Source organism: Anabrus simplex, chromosome 1, assembly GCF_040414725.1.
Source record: "Anabrus simplex isolate iqAnaSimp1 chromosome 1, ASM4041472v1, whole genome shotgun sequence".
Taxonomy (NCBI): Eukaryota; Metazoa; Arthropoda; class Insecta; order Orthoptera; family Tettigoniidae; genus Anabrus; species Anabrus simplex.
The window spans coordinates 1,158,154,638-1,158,172,676 of NC_090265.1; the positions used below are offsets into that span (position 1 = coordinate 1,158,154,638).

At 37.6% G+C, this 18,039-nt stretch overlaps 1 protein-coding gene across 1 annotated transcript in view; it reads right to left on the reverse strand.

Annotated features, from left to right (window-relative positions):
- The window catches only part of LOC136877025 (xaa-Pro aminopeptidase 1), a 279,859-nt gene that overhangs the window by 37,122 nt on the left and 224,698 nt on the right, over positions 1-18,039 (reverse strand). The window contains exon 9 of the mRNA XM_067150827.2: positions 12,221-12,364. Within this exon, the coding sequence (XP_067006928.2) occupies positions 12,221-12,364 (144 nt within the window). The remainder of the gene's footprint in view (positions 1-12,220; positions 12,365-18,039) is intronic.

Genomic DNA, 18,039 nt, shown 5'->3' on the forward strand with positions numbered 1-18,039 from the left:
ACAAAAGCAGTTCCACTTTGTCTCTCGGAAGACAACATTTTGAAGGCAATGAATATTGAATTTTCATGACTGCATTGCACTCAAAATAAACTTTCAACGTATTTGCTGTATTTAGTACATACGGTATGCATGGAAGATATGTTAAGTACCAAAAAGAATTTTTAAAATGGCAAACCGGACACCAGTGGGATCTAAATCTACAACCGTATGATTTTGCATCAGATGCTCTTGCAAGTTGTAATATTCTCTCTCTAAAATTATGCAAGTTTCAGCATAATTCTACATTCGTACCTTCTGCTGCCGCTTCTTTCTTCAACTGCTGTGCCGCTGCCTTCACTACGTACTGCCTTGCTTGCCTGCTGCATCTTCTACCCATGGACAGGTGACTGTGATACCACTGTTCTGGAAAACACTGGCTCTCTCTTACCTATGCTTCTAGATTTTTCCATTGTGCTATATAACCCGGGCTCCACAAGTCAGTCTCACTTCATTACAGAGTGGTAGAGCACCAAGGACCTGTGTGCCATATTATTATTTGGCCATTACCATCTTGGCCTTTTTACATTGTGCAACTTGGTGAGCAAGAAAATTAGTGATGTGCGCGAGTGATGCCTGGAATCGCGGTACTCGACACTTTCGAGTCCAGGCTCGGACTCATTTCGCTTGCGAAGACTTCATGACAGCATGACGTCACATGTTCGCTCTCTCGCCTGCTCTTGGATGGATGGAGCATAAATTATTTACAAGTGGTCGCTGAGGTTTTATGGGATTGCGATAGAACGGTATGATGTAAATATTCTTAATGAATGAGCAAAATAAATAATCTGAATTTGATGATGCCATGAGAACGATAATACTACAACTATATATGCATAATAAAGTATGAAAATATCCGTTCACGGCGTCTCTCACCCACTCCACTGAATATGCCATCTATTCTAATATTGATAACATAGCTTACCTGGCCTTCTGAGCCCAACTTCGCAGGTTCGATACTGGTTTAGTCCAGTGGTATTTGAAGGTGCTCAGATACGTCAGCCTCATGTCAGTAAAATTGCTAGCACATAAAATAACTCCTGGGGGACTAAATTCCGGCACCTCGGCATCTCCGAAAACCATAAAAATGTATGTAGTTGGACGTAAAACTCATAACATTATTATTATTATTATTATTATTATTATTATTATTATTATTATTATTATTATTATTATTATTATTATTATTATTTAAAATCACTGTCACGGTATGTATGTTGTAACCATAGCCTATTGGTAACCGCGCCAAAGCCTACAATCGTCCGAGGTGACAGGTGAAAAGTTTATATTTACATCATACCTTCGGCAGATATAATGTAGGGTATTAAGATTAGGCATCTAGAATGTGATGTATGTACACGCAGCAAATCATCAGACAGAACGTTATTCTGTTCTAGCTAAACAGCTGATGGAACGCAACGAACAAAATACACACTCCATTTTGACATTTATCATTGCAACACATGACTGTGCAAAGGAACAAAAACGAGTGTAGTCTTTAGAAGTTGAGTGAAGGTCGAAGAATAGCAGCAGGATGTAAGCAGTACTGTAAACATTAACAATGTCAAGTAGGAAGAGATTGGCTGTATGGGAGTACTTTGATGTCTCTGAAACTGTTCCCAATAAAGCTGCATACAACATACAGTGTGTAATAATACTTTAAGTTAAAACAGAAGTACAAACACCATGAAATGAAATGAAGTGTCGTATGGCTTTTAGTGCCGGGATATCCCAGGACGGGTTCGGCTCGCCAGGTGCAGGTCTTTCTATTTGACGCCCGTAGGCGACCTGCGCGTCGTGATGAGGATGAAATGATGATGAAGACAACACATACACCCAGCCCCCGTGCCATTGGAATTAACCAATTAAGGTTAAAATCCCCGACCCGGCCAGGAATCGAACCCGGGATCCTCTGAACCGAAGGCCAGTACGCTGACTGTTCAGCCAACGAGTCGGACACAAACACCATGCTTAAGTACCTTAATGAAGCACATGAAATCAGTGTGAGAATGCCTGAAGGGCAATTACGTCCCCATCATGGGATTGACAAGAATCATAGTACATACCCACGTAAATACTGTAACATACTTATGTAAACAATGTAAACGTAGGTAGTTTAATAACAGAAAATCAATTTTGTAATGTATTACTTAAACCAAACCAAACCCCATGGCACTGCAGCCCTTGAAGGGCCTTGGCCTACCAAGCGACCGCTGCTCAGCCCGAAGGCCTGCAGATTGCGAGGTGTCGTGTGGTCAACCTGACGAATCCTCTCGGTCGTTATTCTTGGCTTTCTAGACCGAATGTATTACTTACATAAAACAATCTATTACTTAAAATAAATATTTTGTGTACTGCTTTTCTCTAGGTCAATGAATATCAATATTTTTCTTCCTACAGCAACAAAAATATATACTGTAGTTACGTTGCTGGTCAATGGTGATCGAAGCGCTCACAGTTGTAACAGGGTTCTGTAAATACAGCAATTCTCTCTCACAAAGGAAACATGACGTAGAGCAACAATGATCGACACCCACAACCCCAATATTGTCATTTAAAGGTTGATATGAACCCAAACCTTTGTGTGTTGTCTGAAGAAATATACATTACAGTACTTGTTTTTGTTTTTGCTAGTGGCTTTACGTCGCATCGACACAGATAGGTCTTATGGCGACGATGGGATAGGAAAGGCCTAGGAGGTGGAAGGAAGGGGCCGTGGCCCCAGCATTTGTATGCTGTGAAAATGGGAAACCAAGGAAAATCATCTTCAAGGCTGTCGACAGTGGGATTCGAATCCACTATCTCCTGGATGCAAGCTCACATGTGCCATATTATTATTTGGCCATTACCATCTTGGCCTTTTTACAATGTGCAACTTGGTGAGCAAGAAAATTAGTGATGTGCACGAGTGATGCCTGGAATCGTGGTACTCGACACTTTCGAGTCCAGGCTCAGACTCGTTTCGCTTGTGAAGACTCGACGACAGCATGACGTCACACATTCGATCTCTCGCCCGCTCTTGGATGGATGGAGCATAAATTTATTTATATATAAATCAGGTGCCTGATTTTATTTCAAGGTTAAGGCAAGGCGAAACGTACCATTTTAATTAACGTATCAATGTAAATCAACAAAGACAAGACTTATTGTATTGATTAGGTGGTCAAATTAATAAATTAACTTATTGTTATTATTTCATTCAAATATCATCAATACGGATCAAAAATGATATTTATCACATGCAAGCTCACAGCCGCGCACTCCTAACCGAACCGTCAACTCGTCCGGTTTTTCAGGTATTTAAGGGAACACCCCACTTAGCCACTGGTCAGTGAATGTTAATGTGATTTAATCAAATAGCAATCAGGTAAGATTTGCATGTTATTTATGCAGAATGCGTGAATACAATACCAATAAGTGATACGTCTTCTTCTTCTTCTTCTTTTTTTTCTTACGCTTTTCCCACACCTGTGGGGTCGCGGGTGCAAACTGCAGGGCACATGTGGATTTGGCCATGTTTTACGGCCAGATGCCCTTCCTGACGCCAACCCTATATGGAGGGATGTAATCACTATTGCGTGTTTCTGTGGTGATTGGTAGTGTAGTGTGTTGTGTAAATATAAAGAGGAGAATTACAGTAATCAGAACTGATTAAAATCCCCGACCCAGCCGGGAATCGAACCCAGGACCCTCTGAACCGCAGGCCAGTACAGTGATCATTCAGCCAACGAGTCATACAATACCAGTAAGTGATACTATAGCACATATATGTTTCTGAACCCCCTACACATATATCTTTGCAATAAATTTCTCTGGCAGTAATATTGTCATTATTTCACACAATATTATTACACGTTTTCCTACAAGGACGTCGCAGGAATAATATTTCATAACTGTCAACAAATCCCAGGTGTCTACTTCCAGGCTGCACAGTAAAAATAATAATAATAATAATAATAATAATAATAATAATAATAATAATAATAATTGAACGCTGCCGTTATCGACATTAGAAAAGGTGGGGTACACAGTGTGGAAATTGACCCCATCCCCCCGCTCATCTTCGGTCCTACTTGTCTATCTTTCAAGTTGACAGCTTGCTAGTAAGTCATAAATTTTTTGCCTATGATGATAATTATCGTAACAATCAAATTATTGTCGGCCAATGACTCAACAAAACCAATCATCAGCAGCAAACATATTGCAATACACATCACAAAAATATTCTGTGGGTGACCCTGAATGCAGTGCACTCCAGATTATAGTTCTAAGACTTGTCCACAGATAGCAACACTAGTATGCTTGGACTCGAGTCTGGAGTCGAGTATACCGATTCTAGGAGCACATTACTCAATTCTACTTGTAGACCTGGCTTCTTATATACTTTTTCATTCAGTCAGCTAGTATCAGTGTTAACTATCGAGATGCAAGATTTCTCTTTTTTAACTTAAGTGTACTACTGGAACTGTACTCTGAACAGGGGAACATTATTTGTATTCACCTATTTACGTGCTTGTGATACCTACTGGTTGTTCAACACTCGTATTTCTCAAACAAATAAGCTACCCGGCGAAGAATCTCTTCCTCCTAGCATCCATCTTTACTTCTCTCTTCCCCCATTTTCCTCGTATTTTCATCATATCATTCTGCTTCTTTCTTTTTTTCTTTTTTGGAGTTCCTTCACCATTTTGTATATCTTAATTATATCTGTGTCATGACTAAATTTATATTTGCCTATTGGATGTACTCCTACAATCTATGTGATATTTGTAAATGTGGCATATTCTTGCTTTGTAACTACTGATTTCCGAGCTGTTTCTAGTATTTTCATTCCTGGCTTCATTATGTTGGTGTCCTAAATTTAACAAAAACTTATATTTCTTGTTGACCATTAAATATATTTATCTGTTTTGTTAATATTCTGCTTCTCTCTATTCTAACCCTTTTTATTCCTCTGGGGCTCATCACCTTCTCTCTGCATATCATACTTGCTGTGTAGTGTATTTGTTTACCGCACTATTAATCTACTATGTTATGGCACATGCTACTACACAGTTGAGCTATGGTGACAGAGGTCATATTTGTTCTGTTGGAAGGGATCTTACAACAGGTATGTGGATTGACAAATACAGACAATTATATCCCATCAGATAGATGTCAGTTGGGCCTTTCAAAAAATGTGTTTTTCATGGCTAAATTTCTGGAAAATTAGATTAAATGTTAGAGAATAATATTGGAAACCATCATGGCAAGGCTCAATATTCATAAGAATGAACTAGGGAATGTAAAATTAGTCTCAGACCAGTGGGTAGCATTCTCCACTTACTTAAGGCTAGCCTGTTCTGCCCATTGGATCAAACCATTCTACAGCTCATATTTGAACCAAAGAAGGAAAGAAATCAACCAGAAAGTGAGAGCCTTAGAAAGATATATTTGACTATAGAAACATCCAAACACACCTTGACTCGTTTGAAAAAAAAAAAAAAAAAAAAGTGTTATGGTAAAAAAAATTGACTATAGACACGATACATTATAGGCTTTTGGGCTTATGCCGTATCAAGGAAATAAGGTGAAATTCTTTATGATTCGCAGAGAACTGTGCTCTGCACAATGGCAACCGTTTACCAACAAACAGAGATCAGGTAGAATAGCCGTGTTTAAATGTTGGAATCCCTTAATGATCAGTACGATGAAGTACAAATATTACTGTACTAGCCAGCAAATAGAAAGGATCCTTAATGAACGACTTCAACCAAGGTCTTGCCTAATGGGTGCTTTGTTTTCTGAGACTTTTTTTAAATGTTGGGAGAGATATTTCAGAAGGCAACAATTAAATCACATTGCCTGAATAAGATAAAAAAAAATAAAAAAAAATAAAATAAAACTATAACCGTATTAGTATAAATCACATGTTAATGGCAATTTTCAAAATATGACACAGAAGATTCTGACATATCTATAACAGTTAGTTAAAACCTATAGCCATTAACACCACTGTGAGGATGCTGAAAAGAAAAGCACATTATTTCCTACCCCTTAAACTGGAGGTGACAATGACCAACAAAAAGGCAACATTTCTGTAGCCAACTTCCCCTCATTTAAAAATATTGTCATCTGAGGAGAAAGATAACTTCTTTTTTTAAATGTTGGGAGAGATATTTCAGAAGGCAACAATTAAATCATGTTGCCTAAATCTATATATATAAAATAGCTTGTCCTGACTGACTGACTGACTGACTGACTGACTGTCTGATTCATCATCGCCGAGCCAAAACTACTGCACATAAAGAAATGAAATTTTGGGGATATATTCACATTATGATGTAGGTGCTCGCTAAGAAAGGATTTTTGGATATTCCTTCGGTAAGGGGGTGAAAAGGGGGGGTGAAATTTTAAAATGAGTGTATCTATATCTCAAAACTTTAAACGTTTATAGATGTGAAAATTGGTATTTAGAATCTTCTTTAAAAATAAGAAAACACGTATTTTTTTGTTTTCAGAAAATCCCAATAGGAGGAGTGAAAAAGGTTGAAAATGGGGGAAAATAGGTTGAATGCCTTTAATCAGGATACCGGTACTTATATATCAGAAAATGAAGATATTACAGACCTCAAAATTGGTACTTTTGATCTCTTTTAAAAATAAAGAAACACGTATTTTTTTGTTTTTGGAAAATCCAATTAATGGGAGGGTGAAAAGGGGGTGAATTTTTAAAATGAGTGAATCTATATCTCGAAACTTTTAAAGTTTGCTGATGTAAAAATTGGTATTTAGAATCTTCATTAAAAATAAAGAAACACGTATTTTATTGTTTTCGGAAAATCGCAATAGAAGGAGTGAAAAGGGGTTAAAAAGGGGTTGAATGCCTTTAATGAGGCTACTTATATCTCAGAAACTGAAGATATTACAGACCTGAAAATTGGTGTTTGGGATCTCCTTTAAAAATAAAGGACCACTTATTTTTTTGTTTCTGGAAAACCCAATTAAGGGGGGGTGAAAAGGGGGGTAATATTTTAAAATGAGTGTATCTATATCTCAAAACTTTTAAAGGTTATAGATGTAAAAATTGGTATTTAGAATCTCCTTTAAGAATAAAGAAACACGTATTTTTTTTGTTTTCGGAAAATCTCAATAGGAGGAGTGAAAAGGGGTGAAAAATGGGTTGAATGCCTTTAATGAGGCACTTATATTTCAGAACCTGAAGATATTACAGACCTGAAAATTGGTGTTTGGGATCTCCTTTAAAAATAAAGAAACACGTATTTTTTGTTTGTGGAAAATCCAATTAATGGGGGATGAAAAAGGGGGTGATTTTTTAAAATGAGTGCATCTATATCTCAAAACTTTTAAAGTTTATAGATGTAAAAATTGGTATTTAGAATCCTTTAAAAATAAAGAAACACGTATTCTTTTGTTTTCGGAAATTCCCAATAGGAAGGGTGTAAAAGGGTGAAAAATGGGTTGAATGCCTTTAATGAGGCTACTTATATTTCAGAACCTGAAGATATTACAGACCTGAAAATTGGTATTTTGGATCTACTTTAAAAGTAAAGAAACACGTACTTTTTCGTTTTTGGAAAATCCAAATATTGGGGGGTGAAAAGGGGGGGGTGAATTTTTTAAAATGAGTGCGTCTACATCTTAAAACTTTAAAATTTACACATGTAAAAATTGGTAGTTAGAATCTCCTCTACAAATAAAGCAACATGTTTTTTTTTGTTTCCTGTGAATCCTAATAGGAGGAGTGTGAAAGGGGTGAAAAATGGGTTGAATGCCTTTAATGGGTATACATATATCTCAGAAACCAAAGATATTACAGAACTGAAAATTTGTATATGGGATCTTCTTTAAAAATAAAGAAACACGTAATTCTTAGTTTTTGGGAAATCCAATTAATGGCGGTTAAACAGGAGTGACAAATTGGGGTGAATTTTTTGAAAGACTATATCTACAGAATATCTTGGAAACGTAAAATGTTACAGACGTAAAAAGTGGGTGTTTGGAATCTCCTGTAAATGTAAATAAACATAGGTGATTTGTTTTTGGAAACTCCACTTAAGGGGTACTCAAAAGGGGTGAAATTTTAAAATGAGAATTTTTACAGTATATCTAAAAAAAACTTAACATGTTACAGAAGTGAAGTTATTTTTTATCTCTATTTAACATAAAGAAACGTGTGTTTTTAGTTTTCGGAAATACCACTTGGGTGGAGGGGGGTGGTAAAAGTGACTGAAAATGGTGTTGAATTCTTTTAATTAGGCTACTGATATCACAAAAATGAAGACGTTACAGACGTGAAATTTGATATTTGCAATCTGCTTTAAAAGTAAAGAAACACGTATTCTCGGAAAATCCAATAAGGGGGGGGGGGGGAAGAATTGAAAAATTAATTGGCTTAATTGTATGAGAATACATACATCTAATAAAAACTAAAGTTGTTACAGACGTGAAAATTCGTATTTGGATTTCCTTTAAAAACAAAGAAAAGCGCGTTTTGGTGGGGAAACCATCTTGGAGGGCGGGAGTGTAAAGGAGTTGAATTCCTTTCATGAGGACACATAAATCAAAAACTGAAGAAGTTAGAGTCGTGATCATTGGTATTTAAGAAGATCCTTTACTATTAAAGAACAAGTATTTTTTGCGGGGAATTTCAGGTGGGGGGGGGGGGGAGTATTGTGATATGAAGTGCAGAAAGTAAATTATTTTTATTGGGATACTTATATCTCAAAACTGAAAGTAATAGACGTGAACATTGGTGTTTGGAATCTCCCTTAAACATAAAGAAACAAGCATTCTTTAAATTTTTGGGCCGGGCTGAGTGGCTCAGACGGTTAAGGCGCTGGCCTTCTAACCCCAACTTGGCAGGTTCGATCCTGGATCAGTCCGGTGGTATTTGAAGGTGCTCAAATACGACAGCCCCATGTCGGTAGATTTACTGGCACGTAAAAGAACTCCTGCGGGACAAAATTCCGGCACCTCGGCGTCTCCGAAGACCGTAAAAGTAGTTAGTGGGACGTAAAGCAAATAACATTATTATTATTATTATTATTAAATTTTTTGGGGGGGGGGGGGTGGCGGTAAATAAACTTAACGGCGGTGGGGTGTAGAAGTAGGTGAGACCAATTGATTTTAGCTGTTATTAATGTACTTATAAGGATCCTCCATTGCTCAGGCGGCAGCGCGCCGGCCTCTCACAGCTGGGTTCCGTGGTTCAAATCCCGGTCACTCCATGTGACATTCGTGCTGGACAAAACGGTGGCGGGACAGATTTTTCTCCGGATACTCCGGTTTTCCCTGTCATCAGCCATTCCAGCAACACATAATAGTAATAATAATAATAATAATAATAATAATAATAATAATAATAATAATAATAATAATAATAATAATAATAATAATATTCCGGACCGTCGTCAAATGTGCGGACCGCGCTGGAAACGGCTCCTGGACGGGTAATGACTAAGAATGCAGTCCGGCCGCGGGTTCAGTGCCGCCAAGGCACCCAATATGACACCACGCCAGATCTCCTGAAGGATTTTATCCATATTAAAAATGATTATAGGGAAAGATGGCAAAGATTTACGGACCCATCTGACCGGGAGGAATACCTGAGCCTAGCCCGGGAAGTACGAAATCGATTGCTGGAAAGGAAGATTGAAAAATGGGAGGAAACGTGTCGTAAAATAATAGAAAACCAGTCAGATCGGGAATTTTGGTGGATTCTTGCAGAAAACGAGTCAGATCGCGAAATTCGTCGGATTATATATCTAAAACAATAAACATTCAATTATAAATTTCAGTATAATACCGTAGCGAAGCACGGGTATCTTGCTAGTAAGATATAAAAGAATTACAAAACTATAACCGTATTAGTATAAATCACATGTTAGTGGCAGTTTTCAGAAAATGAGACAGAAGAACCGTCAGAGAAATAACATGAAATAACATAAGTACCCAAAATTAGTGATGCTGGCCTAAATAATTTTTCGTATTCCAACCACCAGCACTTCCAGCAAAATAAACTTTAGTAACTGTTGTACAAGAGAGAAGAAACCGTGGATGCCATTCTTATCGTGCACAAATCTGAGTCTGAATCAGTATATTTCAGAACCACTTCCTTTGTGTTTTGGTAACTATGAGCATGGTATTATTGCTTATGATAGTTGCAACATATTGATACGGAAGAGGACTTTAGGTTTCTTACGAAATTAATTCTATTTCCTATATTTGTCAATACTGTACAGTGCTGATATTATTTTTACATTTCCTCAGGTTTAATCATCAGTTTATTTTATATATATTCATCACATAACAACACTTCCTGAATTTAGAGGTTGCCTAAAAGACAAAGTATACTTGATACCAACTGATATTGTGTAACAGAGTAAAATACATAGAAGTCTATTGAGTGTGAAAGCAAATCACCGAAGGAGGTTTCTTAAAATACTTATTGATGATTTCAAAGCAGAAAGTCCAATATCAATACTCAAGGATATTGGCATGTGGAATGCCTTGCAAAACTCAACAAATTTTCTAGGTATCGTGTCCCTACTCCCGATTAGCAAGCCCATGACTCCAATCATTTTTAACTTGGTATTCTTCCTTTAGGTGAAAGTAAATTAAGACAGTACTTATTTTAATAAACCCAAACTACCGTACTCCCTTCTCTCCCTGTTGCATAAGCCAGGGAATGTCAAAAAGCAGCTGATACTCACGCTTGTCAGTATGGTACCTAGGGAAACATTAGCAATGGGTGAGAGTTGCAAGAGTCGCAAGTTGCAATTTTTGTTTGTTTATAATGTCAAATGTAATTCACTTTGTGGAAAGATGTGTTAGAAGTAATACTTTCCTTTGTATTCTTGTATCTATGTGAATCATATGATTGCTTATGATAGATTCAATGTATTGAGTATAATGTATATTTTTCAGAATACAAATAATTTAATTTACTCCATTTAGCAGCAATTTACAGCTCTAAAATATAATCTATACTTTTTTAGGTTATAAATTCACCTGTTCAATTTAGATGTTTGTGTATACAGTTCCGAAGAATAATATATGATTTATTATTTATGGCCTTATATGTAATTCTCTTTGAAGAAGAGAGAGTAGAATAGTGCTTTTGGAGTTAACAGGAATATCATCCATTAAATGAAACTGTCTATTTCACTTGAGTTTCAATTCTTGCTGCCTGAAGCAAACTTCCCTCTGACATGTCCCCTTTGCATTGATTTTTGTTCAGATAGCTCATTCACAATCAGCATTTGGGAGTGCGACTTCCACTCGTTGCTAATGTTTCCCTGGGTGCCGTACTGGCAAGCGTGAGTATCAGCTGCTTTTGACATTCCCTGCTCATGCAACAGGGAGAGAAGGGAGTATGGTAGTTTGAGTGTATTAAAATAAGCATTGTCTTCATTTACTTTTGCCTAAAACATCAAAAAACATTTCTCAACCTCTAAAAATGATGACAGTTTAATTATCATCCAAAATATTTGTAACTGAAACCACCTTTCCCCCTCCACCCAGTTCATTCTGGTTAACAGAGATTCTCCTACACGCACACACGCACACACACACACACACACACACACACACACGCACGCACGCACGCACGCACGCACGCACGCACGCACGCACGCACGCACGCACGCACGCACCCATCTTAAGCGATGGGTCAGAAAACGAGGCTTCTCCACCAGTTGCGGTCCCTGAACTTCTCTCCTTCTTCAATGCTTTCCAAAGTATGTCCTCTCTGTTGAATGTCAATCTTCACCATGTCCTTGTACCTGAGTCTTGGTCGCCCTCTTGGTCTTTTGTCTTCAAGTTTTAGATCGTACATTTTTTTGGTAATCTGTTATCACCCATGCATCGCATATGTCCATACCATCTCAGTCGCTGCACTGTTATTTTGTCCTGCAGTCTTACAACTTGAGTCTGCTTGCGGATTTCCTCATTACGGACTCTGTCCCTCCGTGTTTTGCCGATCATGCTGCGGACAAATTTCATTTCTGCAGAGATTCTCCTATCCAAAATGTTTTTCTTAGATTACCGGTATCAAATAATCAAAAAATAATAATATTTTTGAGTTTTCAAGAAAGGAAATGTTCCCCTTCTCAATGATTATTTTGTTACAGAGACATTTAAAGCTCATTGGGAAAGAAAATGTGAATAAATGCAAACTTACTTCTTCAAGCTTTCTCAGTATCTGACACACAGGAATAGCATCTCGTATGTGAGCATTGCGCATGCCCTCTGCTTCTATATCATTCTTAATATCCTTCATAGTGAGGAGTGGAGAAGGTGTGAAGCTTACTTTCTTTGCTGGCAACTGAAAAAAAGGAAAGTGCAACATATTAAAGGATATTCTAACCCTCCCAGGTACTCTCAGCTTGGTTGGGCCACTATAGTCTGTTTTAGGTTTTACCTAGGCTTTTGAGACCAATACTCTGTCTGATACAACATGCAATTTCCCATCATATAGTCACTGGGATTCAAACCTCAGTCATCAGTGTGGAAAACTTATAACAAAACCATTGAGCACTTCATACTCCCAGGAGCAATCTAGCTACAGTAACTGGAGTAGACCTTACAGCCAGCGACTCAACACCGAGTTTATTATTTTAGCCATTATGGTTTGATTTGAGTTAAATATAATACACCATTGAAAGTCATTGTAAAAAATCCACGTTGGAAGAAAAATAGCTTTGGGCAGAAGAGCTCTTGTAGAAGGGACAGTGCAGGAATACCACTGAAATCCGCAAACAAGACCTCAACAGCATCAAAGGCGGAGAAGATGGGCTGTGGAATGGCAGAAATGGTGGAAGATGCATTCCACTGCTGAGAGGTTAAATATGAGGACAACCTACTGTCTTGCAGGATGGTAGGAGACTAGCAAAGACTAAGGGTATACACATACATACTGCACCCATATGGACATTAGCATATGGTAAAATAATATATATTATTAATTTCATATATTCATTATGTAATATGAATTCTCGGATGTACATTTCCACTTGGAGAGCTGGAGACCACACATTGTGTTAAGGTGATTGATCCCTAGAACTCGCCAAAAGACACAAGTGTTGTTGTCGTAAAATGATAAAGCTTAAGTTTGCTCGCCGCCAAGAGAAATTTCTCTATCTCGTTCGCGTGGGAACATGAACTCAACATAAAGACAATGACATGTCTTTGAAAAGAAAAATGAGATGCACCATAAAGGACAGAGCAATATTCACTGCCCCCAAAATAATAATGGATTCGTCCAAAACGCTCTAACCGAACCAATGAGATTTTGGCATTTGGAGAAGTGCAAACCTGAGCAGCGAGGCTATTGAGTTCTTTCCAGAATACCACGTGATATTACATGCAATTCAGAGGAATTATTACTAAATAAATTATTACATAATTTACGAACAATTAGTATATTCGGGTGTGATCTCAGTGATATTATTTCAAGACTTCTGCTGTAGTGTGATTTGGGTTTGAGATAAGTAACACTCCACAACTATTGACACCCAAAGTCCATGCCTGCATGCATCATCTGGAACAACCCAAGCTCTTATTATAAATTGGAACTATATGATCGAATTTCAAATTTTACTTCAAGTGTGTGAGTGCTGGAAATTTGTGAGCAAGGACACCTGATAGTAATGTGATTAGGCACTGGACATAGGAGAGTGAGCTCTGACAGTTTCTCCTCCCATCATGACTGAAAATAGTGCCAGGTCAAGCTTTATAACCGAGGCAAAGACTAAACCCTTACCCCTGAATTATCAGTCTCGTCAGTCACTTCAAAGTGTATAGCTGTTCCGTCCATCGTGGTGAAGAAGTGTGAATCTGTTGAATACCCACACTGTGGTACTGAGTCACCAACAAGGCAGCAAAAACATTAAGAAGTAAGTTAAACTTCATAAACATTGGTTAAAACTTTGCTACAGTAAATTAGGAGCAAAACAGTTTAGTATTGCACATGTTAACTTTGATAATATCCAACTACAGTATTCATTCTAGATGGTAACAAAGAAGGCAGTAGACAGTTACTTATTGACAATTAGAAAGACATTTATTTTATTCTGCTGAAGTGATGGGAACAGTAATTTAAGTGCTAGTTGAGGAGAAATTCGTTCTCACTAGAAGTAGCCAGCTACGCAAAGAGAGAAAATTCAAGAACATAGTTGAAGAATACCCAGCACACAAGAGGACCAACAGGAATGGAGAAAGGATGAATAATCTGTGCAGAAATTACAACTTAGTCCTCAAATCTACAGCTTTCTAACGCCTTCCTATGAAAGCCATGACTTGGAGATGCCCTAACCCAATGCTCAGATATTCCAAATGGACCATGTAGCCATCAGTAGGAGGAACAGCAAGGAAGTGCTAAATGTCAAAGTATTGAGAAGTGCAAACATTGATTCAGACCACTTTCTTTCTTTGATCAAAACCAATTTCATCCCTATTAAAAGAAGCTGAGAAAACCACTTCATCAAGTCACGAATTCCAAGGTTCAATCCAGCCAAGCTGAAAGATAACAATAACTTCACCGAGACCCTGGCTAGAAACAAAGACAAAAATGATTGGCCCCAACTACAGAAGGCACTAACTGATGCAGCAATAACCACCGGTGGTTAGAAAGAACAAACATCCATGATGGACAACTACTTGTGAAAAAGCAATCAAAGAGAGAAAGCAAGCATGGCTAAAATGGAACAACAGCAAAAGTTTGGATAACCATAAAAACTTTTTAGAAGCTAGGAAAACTGCTACTAAAATGATCAGAAACACCAAGCGGCAATACAATAAAGAGGCCATTGACCAAGCAGAGAGAGATTTTCACAGAAACAACACTAGAGACTTCTGCCAAACTTTAAAATCTCAAATAACATCCTATTCAGCCCCTACACTTGACAGAAAGTTGAAATTGAAAAATGAAGAGTGCACCACAGTTCTAACAGAGTATTTCAACAACCTTCTGAAACCAAAGGAACCCAAGGAGAAACTGCATTTCGAACCTCAGAATGTTATTAAGTCTGCTCGATGGCTGACTTGTCGACGATAACAAATATTTTTAAATGTGAATGGCCCAAATAGAGAGGGAGAAAATATTTGAGTATGTAGTACGATTGCTATCCTAAATAACTGAAATGTAAATCCCCATGTGAGAGGGAACTGAGAAGTCATGTCACGAGATTAGCGGATAAATGCTAAGTCCAATTTGAAATGAAACATTATGGACAAGAAGCATAGCATTTTTCATTTACCTGGTGCATACTGAAATTCTGATCCTGACAGCCCCTCTGTGATCTGAAATCACATTGGTTTTCATTCAACTTACTCTCAACCACTGATTGCACCCTCCATTCCAAAATGCCAGTATGCCTTGCCTGGTATATTGATCAATGAAATACCTTGATAACTGTTGCAATCCTTCCTGTTCCCTTGCTTATATTTTATTTATTTATTTATTTATTTATTTATTTATTTATTTATTTATTTATTTATTTATTTATTTATTTATTATTTTTCTCCAGATCTGCAGTAACAATACCCATTTGATCCTTTAAAAGAGAAAAATAACAATGTCCAGCCTAAGCCAATTCACACTCCATGTACGGTACAGAAAAAGAAAAGAAAATAATACACGTAATGAACAGAAAATGAATAGAACATTTTAGTAAAATAATGATATTCCTTGGACAAGGCATGAATCCCCTCGGATACTTGGGAAACGTGACCCCCAAATAAAGGTCACCACGGTAGTCATCCTTGGCCTCTTTATGTCACGTCCAACTTCTCTCCTGAATATTACTATTGTCTTCCCAGAATATGCAATTTAAGCGATATTATGAATGTCACAGACCTTCATGCCCCTGCAGAGTATACACGCAAACCTTTGAACATTCCACTCCTCCTACATTTCCTCTACTTGACTCCCTCAGGGTTGCTGATTCCATACTTCCATTGCACTCACATTCTGCTACTACGTCTATTCCAGGCCACATTTACTTTAACCGTTACAATACACATACAGACACCATCACTTGAATAAATACCATCTAAACTTCGCTACCTCTCTTATCACCAATACCGTTAAAACTTCGCTACCTCTCTTATCATCCATCCATCATCGTCACCTTTCATACTCAACACTTCAATTCCAGTCCTCATTTAATTTACAATTACAATCATCTAAACTTCGCTACCTCTCTTATCATCCATCATCGAACTCCGCAATCCATCCATCTTATACGTAAAGACACCATCTAAACTTCGCTACCTCTCTTATCATCCATACAATACACATACAGACACCATCACTTGAATAAATACCATCTATACCTCGCTACCTCTCTTATCACCAATACCATTTAAACTTTGCTACCTCTCTTATCATCCTTCCATCATTGTCACCTTTCATAACACTTCAATTCCAGTCCTCATTTACTTTACAATTACAATCATCTAAACTTCACTACCTCTCTAATCATCCATCTATCTAACTCCACAATTCATCCATCTTATACCTAAAGACACCATCAGTTGAATAAATACCATACAATTACAATACACTTAAAAAACACCTTATCACCTCGCCACCTCTCTTATCCTTCATCCTTCATCCAACATACAACACACATGCATACACCATCACTTGAATTTAACCATCATTACATATTCACCGACCCACACATTAAACTTCGCTACCTCTCTTATCATCCATCATAGAATACACATGCAGACACCATCACTAGAATCTAACCATCGTTACATATTTACCGACCCACATATTCTTTCAACCTCCCTTAACGCTTCTATTCCAGGCCACATTTACTTTAACCATTACAATCATCACTTGAATAAATACCATCTAAACTTCGCTACCTCTCTTATCACCAATACCATTTAAACTTCGCTACCTCTCTTATCATCCATCCATCATCGTCACCTTTCATACTTGACACTTCAATTCCAATCCTCATTTACTTTACAATTACAATCATCTAAACGCTACCTCTCTTATCATCCATCATCGAACTCCGCAGTCCATCCATCTTATACCTACAGACACCATCTAAACTTCGCTACCTCTCTTATCATCCAACTATCGAACTCCACAAATCATCCATCTTATGAATAAATACCATACAATTACAAGACAGACACCATCACTTGAATCTAACCATCATTACATATTCACCGACCCACACATTCTTCTAACCTCCCTTAACACTTCTATTCCAGGCCACATTTACTTTAACCCTTACAATCATCACTTGTATAAATACTATCTAAACTTTGCTACCTCTCTTATCACCAATACCATTTAAACTTCGCTACCTCTCTTATCATCCATCCATCATCATCACCTTTCATACTTAACACTTCAATTCCAATCCTCATTTGCTTTACAATTACAATCATCTAAACTTCGCTACCTCTCTTATCATCCATCATTGAACTCCGCAATCCATCCATCTTATACCTAAAGACACCATCTAAATTTCACTACCTCTCTTATCATCCATCTATCGAACTCCACAAATCATCCATCTTATGAATAAATACCATACAATTACAATACACTTAAAAACACCTTATCACCTTGCTACCTCTCTTATCCTTCATCCATCATATAATACACATGCAGACACCATCACTTGAATAAATACCATCTAAACTTCGCTACCTCTCTTATCACCAATACCATTTAAGCAAACCAGGTTACTTACTACTGTTACTTGTCTTTTTACTTCTCGTAATTACTCCTTCTTCCATTTTTCCCTTTTTACCCCATAACTACTTCAAACTCAAGCTTCTCCCTTTAGCCACGGCACTTCTTACTTCTGCTTCCTCCCTCAAACCATTATTTTCGTTCTGATTATGTCCACTTGTCATCCCCCGTGTTTCTTCTTCCATCTTCTCTTCCTGCATCCTGCTTTCTTCTCTAACGCCGAGCTCCGTCACTAGTTCATTCATTAATTTCCTGACTTCTTCCATCCTCCT